General features: G+C 38.3%; 3 protein-coding genes across 3 annotated transcripts; 2 read left to right on the top strand and 1 right to left on the bottom strand.

Moving 5' to 3' along the window:
• Positions 1–206: 206 nt before the first annotated feature.
• On the bottom strand, positions 207–4,553 carry LOC106404600 (protein CLP1 homolog). The gene is made up of 3 exons (XM_013845307.3): positions 2,732–4,553; positions 1,622–1,856; positions 207–763 (listed from the first exon to the last, which is right to left on the bottom strand). The coding sequence occupies exons 1-3, from the start codon at positions 3,342–3,344 to the stop codon at positions 394–396; spliced, it is 1,218 nt and encodes a 405-aa protein (XP_013700761.1). The 5' UTR covers positions 3,345–4,553; the 3' UTR covers positions 207–393.
• A 306-nt stretch (positions 4,554–4,859) lies between these two features.
• On the top strand, positions 4,860–5,738 carry LOC106404426. The gene is made up of 2 exons (XM_013845145.1): positions 4,860–4,945; positions 5,051–5,738. Exons 1-2 carry the CDS (start codon positions 4,860–4,862, stop codon positions 5,736–5,738), a joined length of 774 nt encoding a protein of 257 aa, XP_013700599.1.
• A 3,353-nt stretch (positions 5,739–9,091) lies between these two features.
• On the top strand, positions 9,092–9,436 carry LOC125588288. The gene has a single exon (XM_048759566.1). The coding sequence runs from the start codon at positions 9,092–9,094 to the stop codon at positions 9,434–9,436; it is 345 nt and encodes a 114-aa protein (XP_048615523.1).
• The last annotated feature ends 1,570 nt before the right edge of the window (positions 9,437–11,006 follow it).

Raw genomic sequence — 11,006 nt, 5'->3', positions numbered from 1 at the left:
TAAAACCCAAGAAAAAGTAACTCCAACCGTAAACTACCGGCGCTCTCTTCTCGCCCAAATAAAAAAAAAACGTTTGCTTATCCAATACTCTTGTGTCTATTGAAATCGTGTGGTGTGTACTTAATTACTTACTGAAGTTATCGTAAGTTTGTGTGTTTTGGCACTTATGTCTACTGAGATGTGTTTGTGGTTTTTGGTTCCTCTTCTTACAATTATTGTGTCCTTATTTCTCATAGAGATGGGATTGAATACCAGTCAAGCACACAATGAGTATCAATTAGGCTGAAAGAAACTAAAAGAGATGATAACAATTATTTCATTTAAGATTTTGTTGATTTAAAACTATATTGCAGCAATTACAAAAATCGAATTTAAACCGTATTTAACTTCATCTTATCTTTTCTTCCAAGACAAAGATCCAGCCACCAAGAACTTGCTGGGTAATGTCCCTTGCGACGGTGCTAAATACGTAATCGTCTTCCTTTGCACATCAACCTCCGTTACATACACAAACCCGGAAACATTACTTGACACGATCCGGTCTGGTTCTTGTGCATACGAGACAGCCAGAACAGAATGCAGCACATCCCGGTCATCGATATTCACATGCGTTACCTTCAACGGATCAGAAACCGGGTCAGACCCCATTGGAAGAGCTGATCTTGGAGCTTGTGGTCTACCACCAATGCGGAACACTTTCACATCGCTGATGCTAGAGGTATTAGCATACGGAGATAGTTCTTTGGACAGACCGTAGAAGTATGATAGATCCAGGATCTATCCTTAAGATAAGTAACAGAAAGGGGGGGAAGAGCAGAGGAAGAGCAGAGGTAAAAGAGAAGGTAGAGAGGAAGAAGATAAGGGATTAACCCGTTTGATTATGATCGTAATTCAATAAACATACGGTAGAGAGAGTTCCTAATAATATAAAGCAACTAAGAGCATCTTTATCCAATGATACTACAGAGATTCTTACCGTGTGAGTTCCGCGTAGGACCCACTTTTTTTAAGAAACCGGTTATCAAAACTACCAAATAGTAGTCGGTCCTTAAGGGTTTTTTACACTGTTCGCGGGCTCCACTAACACGTGACGGCTCGCGATTGGTTCGTTTTTAATTTTTTTTTCTAAATTTGAAAAAGTAAAAAAAAAAAAAAATTAAGAAACCCCAAATGGGGTTTCTGGGATAATGATGGTCTAAGACTATGATTAACCCGGAGTTCTTAGAGTGGGGTTTTTAGCGGAAGTTAAAAAACTATTTTTTAACTTCCAATAAGAACCGCACTCTAAAAACCGAGGGTTAGTTAACCATGCACAATTTCATAGGTAAGTATTTTTGTTTTTTTTTTTCTGATTAAAAAAAAAAAAATTAAAAGGCGCATCAATCGCAGGCCGTCACGTGTCAGTGGAGTCCGCGAACAGTGCAAGAATTGAAGAAAAATCGATCCTTATTGTGTGGTTTGTGTGACCGGTTTTCAAAAAAAAGTAGAACCCATACCATTAAAAATCCTCTAATATCCCCCGATAATCCTGGTCTAATAGACCTTAAACATTAATAAACGAGATAATTAAGAGGCCAATGCGAATTGACCCAAATAGATAGAATGAGTCGTATCAAAGTATTCCTGAATCCGACAACTCCTTGCTGTTTTACGGAACTCACTGTTCTTAGCAACAACTCCACCTGATTTATGAAGCTTCACGACATCAACATTACTCTTACTACTCAACACATGTTTAAGCTTGCTGTAGAGCTTCTCCTGACCCAACACAAGAACAACCGAGGCGTTGAATGTTTCAATCGCGTGGAGAAGCACCTCATCGTAACCACCCATGGTGTTGATCACCATACCAGCAGCTCGATGTTGGGTTCCTTCTAGATGGAGGAAACCCATTGGGTTTGGTTGGTGATAACTAAACTTGGAAGTTGGGCCATTGGTATTAGTCCATGAGATTAGTATTGGGCCTTGGAGGTTCTTAGGGTTAGTGAAACACATATATATAGTCTCTTAACCTATGGTGAGACTTACAAGAATCGAAAAGACAAAAGAGAGAAAAGAGGGAAGAAGGCATAATTTCGTCTGGGTTTGTCAAGGCAGATTTGGAGGGTCAAACGGATCCTGATCGGGCTGATATTTGGTGGGAAGCTTCTTCAGTCAGTGGGTTAAAGGTTCACCGAAGGGATTTGAATTTCAACGGTTGGATCTTCTGTTGTCTGGGTTTTAGTGAAGCTGGTCGTCACAGTTCTTCAGCAGTGCTATCTTGAGTGTTTGGTAAATCCGACGGTGAGAGCTTCTCTGATTGAGCTGAAATTTGGTACAGGTGTTGTTGACTGGTTTATCTTGGATTTGTACGGTGGGATTAGTCTCTGGTTGCCGGAATCCTTGTGAACTGAGGTCGTTTGGTTGCTGCTGGTTTTGAAGCTTTGTGTTGCTCTCTTGTTGTTGTTGTTCTTGTGTTGGAGATAACTCTTTGTAGCTTGAGTCTCTGTTCTGTTCAGGGTGTTGAACAGGGAGGACGTGGTTGTACTCACATACATTTATATAGTGGATTGTTGAGTGGACTACGGTCCCGTGGTTTTTCCTTCTCACATCGAGGAGGTTTTCCACGTAAAAAGTGCTTGTCTCATTTAGTTATTGCTTATACTATATTCTGCTATCGTAGAAGTATTTTCCTCACAGGTTCACACAAGGCCAGGGGAACACGACCGTTACATTCCGCTGCGCCTCGTACCCGCTTTCCCTGACACTCGAGACTCATAGTTCCCAAGAAATTGTCTCTCCAGCACTCTTCCAAGCTCCATCACCGTAGCTTTGTAGAGTTCAACGTTGGTACCTGGTTTAGTGTGACCGTAGTAGTACACTAAGGGCATATCTAGAGGAAACCCTACAACAGGATCAAGAGGCGTCTCTATAGGTGTAGCAGCGACAGAGCCAGGTATTGAAACCGAGCCTTGGGTAACGTCAAAGTCAACGAACGTAGGCTTCCACGCCTCTTTAGCTGCCCAGTTGATAAGCATTGCCAACGTTCTCTTTCCGGAATCCTCGGGACCTACTACAATAACCCTAGGTCCTTGTGTAGACTCTGAAGCTTGGGCAACACGTCTTCTTGCATTTAGGATTGCATGCACGTTAAGGTAGCTGACCATTGGTGTCTCGTCTGCTGTGTAGTCTGTTTCGGTTGTACCGTCCGTCTGGGCGGTTCCGTTCACGACACGGAGTTTGAGAGGCGTGTCGGAGACTTCGATCCTGAGTTCGGTTTCTCTCTCGAGTTTCACATGTTTGCTAGACGTGGAAACCGCGACGATCGTAGGGGGTGGGTTCATCGACGCACCATTGTAAGACATGTCCGGTCTTGGTGATTAAAAAAGCAAAAAGAAACTGAAACTTTTCTCTCAAAATAATATGAGTAAGAAGAAGAAGATGAAAGTGTCAATTTAGGATTTGTTATCTGTGTGTTGTTGTTGATCTGAATAAATAGGTAACGCTTTATGATGATAAAAAAGGAAGCTTGTTATAAATGATTAAGTGGATGACTCATAACCAAGACCAGAAGAGAGCCCAGTCGGCCAAGAGGAGGTTCAGAGTTGGCCAACACAAGTTTTCTTTTCTCTGTTTTAGTAGTTTTTCTATTTCCAGTTGTATTAGGTTTTGGATACTTTCTGGAACCTTATGATTCATTAATAATACACAGAAGAATTCCTCATTCTTTTACAATACGTTATCAGCACGATAGACTTCAAAAACCCTGAGACAAAATTGAAACTCCTAAACCCTAAAAACCTAAGCCGGCGGCGATGATCCTAGACGACCTCCGTCTCGTCTCAACTCCGATCAAGCTCAGCTCCTAGGCGTTCCATGTTCGTATCCAACGTCCCCAGCCTCAGCTCAGTTTGCATCCAGCTCAGTTCAAGTCCCCGACCAGACGCAACCATCCGCGACAAGCATCAGCTCACGATCGTTCTCGGCACCGCGACCCGACAGGAGCCGTCTTGCGTCCATCCGTCTCAGCTCGTCTCAGATCTTAGGAGGTCCGGTTCAACCCTACAAAACAAAGGTATAAAGACTAAATCTGAGAACATAATAATCAGAACCAAAAACCCCTAATCCATCATTATGGAATCCCATGTTCTTGATCAAAACCCTAAAATCAATATAACCTAAATCGATAATCTCATAACTAGAACTAGAAATCGATTCCTTAGAACTTGTTGATTGTTTTTATTGATTGTTCCTGATCTGAATTTAAGAAACCCTAATCTGGAATCAAAACCCTAAAACCTAAAGTTTGAATCCGATTTTAATTGATCTTGTTTGAATGATTGATGATATGAGAATTTAGGATTGATAGATTGATTGAATAATCTAATCTCGAATTTAAATTCTAAAGGCCTTGAAACCTTGATTAAATATTGATTAAACCGACAGCTTGTATTGTTTAATTTGAAACCCTAAATTTATAAATTGAATCCAATAGAAATCGAATTGGCTAAGGTTGTTTGCATGACATCTAAATCCGAATATGAATTGTATTCGTCTTGATTATCAACCAGCATATAGATTATACAAACTCGAATTGATTGCATTAATGAAAGCATATGGCCGTGTGGCCTAATATCTCTGTCTGATATCGAAACATGAATTAGGATTGTTCGCACCATGGTCAAGTAGTTTTCATATGAACGATTCTTTTGATTGAGTTATGGCCGCATAAGGCTTGATTGTAGCCGAGATTCTTGTTTGTCTTATGGTCGAAGGATCACATTATAAAACCCTAATTTCAAATGATTATGTGATCAGATGTCGAAAATCTCAAACCTAGACTACGCAGCCCTTAATCTCTCTGGAGATAACTATTTGCAATGGGCGCTAGATACAAAGATCAACCTGAGGTCAAAGGACTCGGCGATACTATCATCGAGGGCAACAATGAGAATGATAAGAATCGGTATAGGACTATAAGTATTATACGCCACCATCTCATTGAAGGTTTAAAAGATCAGTACCTTACAATGGAAAATCCACTAGACCTTTGGACCGCTTTACAACGTAGATATGATCACCAGAAAACGGTGCTACTACCAAAGGATAGATATGAGTTGAAGAATCTCAGATTCATGGACTATAAGTCTGTGGATGAATACAATTCGGTATTGTTTATGATAGTCTCAATGATGAGACTCTGTGGTGAAGAAGTAACCGAGAAAGAGTTACTGGATAAGACCTTCTCTACGTTCCATTCCACAAATGTGTTGCTGCAACAGCAGTATAGAGAGAGGGGCTTCACCACATACACTGATCTGATCTCGTGCCTACTTCTGGCCGAGGCTAATAATGAACTCCTGATGAAGAACAGTGAGATGAGACCTCCAGGATCAGCACCATTACCAGAAGCTCACAAGGCTGAACATGAAAAGAAAGATCCCAAAGAAAGCAACCACGTCTATAATGAAAGGAGATCACACGGCAGAGGCCGTGGTGGGTACAAGGGACGTGGTGGTCGTGACAACTACTCATATGGCCGAGGGTATGGAAACCACAATAACTGTGGTCGTGGTTCCAGCTATGGCCGTGGAAGAGCCACCTTCGGCCGCGGTCGAGGCGGCATATCCAAGCCGTCTTACTCGACCAAATCCGTTTGTCACAGGTGCGGGATGAGTAACCATTGGGCCAAGAATTGTAGAACCCCTAAGAATTTATGTGAACTCTATCAAGAGAGCCTTAAGAACAAGAACCCATAAGCCCATATGGTTCATGATAATGGGTATGATGCTGATGATGATTTCGACCATGAAAAGGATGATCTTATGGATCATGAGACAACAGATTTTCTTAAAGACTAAATTCGAATGTTGTTTGATTTGTTTTATGATTGCTTTGTGTTTCATTACTATTTTATGTTTTGAATTTATAATATGAAGTTTTATTTTAAAGTTTTATAAAAGTCTCTGAGATTATAAATCTTTTATATATAGAAATGAATGATGAGATGAGTATACTTGTGGTGGATAGTGGATCAAGTCACACAATTCTTAGAGACAAAAGATATTTCATCAATCTCACAATGCAAAATGCCAATATACATACCATTGCGGGTGTAGCCATCCTTATTGAAGGCCACAGCCAAGCATACATATTGATGCCTAAGGGCACCCATCTAGAGATAAAAAATGCCTTATATTCTCCTAGATCTAAAAAGAGCTTATTGAGTTTCAAGGACATAAGGATAAACAGTTGCCACCTTGAAACATGGGAAGAAGGAAATAAAGAGTTCCTTAATATCATTTCGATCACCCAAGGCAATAAAAAGATCCTAGAAACCATACCTGCAATGCAAGGATCAGTATGATCGAGGCTAATGCCTGCGACAATTTCACTCTCTGGCATGACCGGCTTGGCCATCCCGGTACTAGTATGATGCGAAAATTGATAATGAATTCTCAAGGGCACACATTCAAAGGAGTTATCCCAAACAATCTCACATGTGTAGCATGTACACAAGAGAAACTCATTACTAGGCCATCACCAGTCAAAGTGAATAAGGAAATCATAAATTTTCTGGAAAGGATTCAGAGAGATATATGTGGACCAATACACCCACCTTGTGGGACATTTAGATATTTCATGGTCCTGATTGATGCATCGACCAGATGGTCGCATGTTTGCCTACTATCCACACGAAATTTGGCATTTGCAAGGCTGCTTCATAAGACTGAGAGCACATTTTCCAGATTTTCCTTTAAAGACTATACGTCTAGACAATGCTGGTGAGTTCACGTCCCAGGCGTTTAATGAGTACTGTATGTCCATGGGGTAAGTCTGGAACACTCCGTGGCACATGTACATACACAGAACGGTTTGGCCGAGTCTTTTATTAAACGCATACAGCTGATTGCCCGACCATTAGTCATGAGGTCTAAACTCCCGGTATCAGCATGGGGACATGCAGTATTACATGCAGCAGAACTGATTCGCATCAGGCCATCTAGTGAGCATAGATATTCACCATCCCAATTACTCACAGGTCATGAGCCAGACGTGTCCCACATCAAAACATTTGGATGTGCCGTTTACGTTCCAATTGCTCCACCACAGAGAACTAAAATGGGACCACAGAGAAGGATGGGAATATATGTTGGATATGACTCCCCAACCACGGGTGATTTGTTTAAGGCCAGATACGCAGACTCACACTTTGATGAGTCCACATATCTGACCTTACGGGGAGAGAACAGCCGGTTGATAAAAGAAATAGAATGGTCTCGGCCATCAATATCTTGGCAAGATCCTCGGACTAAAGAATGTGATATGAAAGTCCATAAGATTTTACATCTACAAAAAGCTAGCTAATCAGTTGCCAGATTCATTTGCTGACCCGAATAGAGTGACTAAGTCATACATACCGGCTTGTAATGCACCTATAAGAATAGAAGTCCAGAAGGGACAAGGTCAAGTGGCTACAGAGTCTAACCAATGTTTAAAACGTGGTAGACCTATTGGTTCCAAAGATAAAAAGCCTCGGAAGTCCAAGAGAGGTGCTGGATCCGAGAGCATTAAGGAAACCTTCCATGACATTGATGGACCGGCCGTGCCGACCAAACTGGTCGAGCCGAGTGGGCCTGCCATACCGAATGAACCGGTTTAACCAATGGTACCATACAATGAGGTTCGGGATGCTGAACTTCATGGTACACCAGGTCTGGATAATCAAGAGATCTCGATCAATTATATAATGTCTGGAACACAATGAAACAGAAAAGATATCGACGTCGATGATATATTTGCATACAAGGTAGCACTTGAGATCATGGATATAGATGAGGATCTAGAACCCACGTCCATATATGAATGCATGCAAAGATCAGATTGGATCAAATGGAAAGAAGCTATAAACGTGGAGTTAGAATCATTAAAGAAAATAGGCGTTTTGGCCCTATAATTGTGACACCAAGAGATGTCAAACCAGTGGGATACAAATGGGTCTTTGTGAGGAAAAGAAATGAGAAAGGAGAAGTTGTGAGATATAAAGCATGGCTTGTTGCACAAGGATTCTCACAGAGACCAGAAATAGATTATGAGGACACTTACTCCCCTGTGGTGGATGCAACTACATTACGATTTCTAATCAGTCTAGCCATAAAAGAAAACTTGGATTTACGCCTAATGGATGTAGTGACTGCATACTTGTACGGACCACTGGATAATGAAATTTATATGAAAGTTCCAGAGGGTATTGAGCTCAAAGATAAGAAAGGTTCTCGAGAACAGCATTGTATTAAGCTGAATAAAGCCTTTGTACAGTTTGAAACAATCAGGTCGAATGTGGTACAATAGATTATCAGAGTACCTAGTGAAAGAGGGTTATAAGAACGATCCAATAAGTCCATGTATTTTTATAAAGAAATTCGACAACAAGGGCTTTATAATCATGTCGGTATATGTGGACGACCTGAACATTATAGGAACCTCTGGAGAGATTTCCCAAACAGTTGAATGTCTAAAGAAAGAATTCGAAATAAAATACTTAGGAAAAACTAAGTTCTGTTTGGGACTGTAACTTGAGTATGTAAACAATGGAATCATTGTGCATCAGTTGGCATATACAGAAAAGATACTCAAGAGGTTTAATATGGACCAGGCTCATCTCTTGTCGAGTCCTATGGTCGTGAGGTCCATAGACCTAGAGAAGGATCCGTTCGGACCAAACTAACCGGACGAGAAAGTGCTCGGTCCGGAAATGCCTTACTTAAGTGCCATTGGAGCTTTAATGTACTTGGCTAGCCACACTAGACCAGACATTTGTTTTGCCGTGAATCTGTTATCTAGATTTAGCTCTTGTCCAACTTAGAGGCACTGGAATGGAATAAAACATTTGTTCAGATACCTTCAAGGAACAAAAGATCTCGGTTTGTTCTATACCAACCGGCCAAGAGAGAGTTTGGTTGGATATGCTGATGCGGGATACTTATTTGATCCACATAATGCTAGATCTCAGACTGGATATGTTTTTATATATGGTGGAGCAGCAATATGCTGGCGTTCTACAAAACAATCCTTAGTGGCCACATCTTCTAATCATGCCGAGATAATAGCAATGTATGAAGCAAGCCGTGAGCATGTATGGTTGAGGAATATGACCGGCCACGTCCGTGTAGAGAGTGGTTTGACCGTGGGAAAAGAAGAGCCAACAATCATCTATGAGGACAATGCAGCTTGCATAGCTCAGCTCAAAGATGGACACATTAAAGGAGATAGGACAAAACATATCTTGCCCAAATTCTTCTTCACCCACGACCTGCAGAAGGCCAAAGAAGTTCAAGTGGTTCAAGTTCGGTCCAGTGACAATTCAGTCGATCTTTTTACCAAGTCTTTGCCAACCTCAACGTTCAAGAAACTTATTTATCAGATAGGAATGCACCAGCTGAAGGATCTTCAGTGATGCATTCATCAGGGGAAGTTTCATGCGTTGTACTCTTTTTCCTATCTATGGTTTCCATTTTTCCCACATTGGGTTTTTGGTTTTCCTATAAAGGTTTTAACGAGACAACATTAAGCATGTTACAAACCCATATGGTTATGGCATCCAAGGGGAAGTGTTATAAATCATTAAGTGGATGGCCCATAACCAAGGCCAAAAGAGAGCCCAGTCGGCCAAGAGGAGGTTCAGAGTCGGCCAGCACAAGTTTCATTTTCTCTGTTTTAGTAGTTTTCATATTTTCAGTTATATTAGGTTTTGGATACTTTTTTTTTTCTTATACTTTGTAATCTATACTAATAAAAGAGACCTTTTGAGGCTCCATAGAACCTCCACATCAGCGGAAAAAAATTCTCCCGAAAGATGACACAAGGCATTATTATTTAAAAAATAGAAAATAAATAATAAGTAAATTTGCAATATAAGGAAAAATAAATAATAAGTAAATAAACAATATAAGGAATAGAAACATTGCATTAAACAATAATAAGTAAATATACAATATAAGAAAAATAAATAATAAGTAAATATACAATATAAGAAAAATAAATAATAAGTAAATATACAATTAAGAAAAAAAAAATGAAACATATATCTGAAAAATGTACAGTAGAATAAATAATAACTAAATACACAATATAAGTAATAGAAATATTATATTAAATATTTATCGTAATATTAGAATAAATAAATAAAAAAAAGTAAATATAGTATATAAGAAATAAAAATATTACATTAGATATATATCGTAATATTATCATTGATATAAAAGCAAGAAATTTATACTAATTAAATTGGCCTTTTGAGGCTCCATAGAGCGTTCAAATCAACGGATAAAGTTCTTCCAAAAGATGACACGTGACATTATCATTTAAAACATAGAAAATAAATAATAAGTAAAATTGTAATATAAGGAAAAATAAATAATAAGTAAATAAACAATATAAGGAATATAAACATTGCATTAAACAATAATAAGTAAATATACAATATAAGGAAAATAAATACTAAGTAAATATACAATTAAGAAATAAAAAAACCTAAATTAAACATATATCTCAAAAATGTATAGTAGAATAAATAATAACTAAATACACAATATAAGTAATAGAAATATTATATTAAATATTTATCGTAATATTAGAATAAATAAATATAAAATAAAACAAAAATATGTAAATATAGTATATAAGAAATAAAAATATTACATTAGATATATATCGTAATATTACCATTGATATAAAAGCAAGAAATTTAGAATAAAGAAATATTAAAAATAAAAAAAGATAAACAATAAGTAAATATACAATATAAAAATAGGAAAACTAAATTAAACATATATCAGAAAAATGTATAGCTAAATAAATAATAAGTAAATATACAATATAAAAATATGACATTAAACATTAATTATAATATTACAATAAGTAAATATAAAACACAAGAAAAATAAAGAATAAGTAAATATACAATATAAGAAATACAAAAATACATTAAACATCTATCTGAAATCTATATATAACAAAATAAATAA

The sequence above is a fragment of the Brassica napus genome, chromosome C6 (genome assembly GCF_020379485.1).
Source record: "Brassica napus cultivar Da-Ae chromosome C6, Da-Ae, whole genome shotgun sequence".
NCBI classification, from domain to species: Eukaryota; Viridiplantae; Streptophyta; class Magnoliopsida; order Brassicales; family Brassicaceae; genus Brassica; species Brassica napus.
This window is presented reverse-complemented; position numbering and strand designations above follow the sequence as displayed.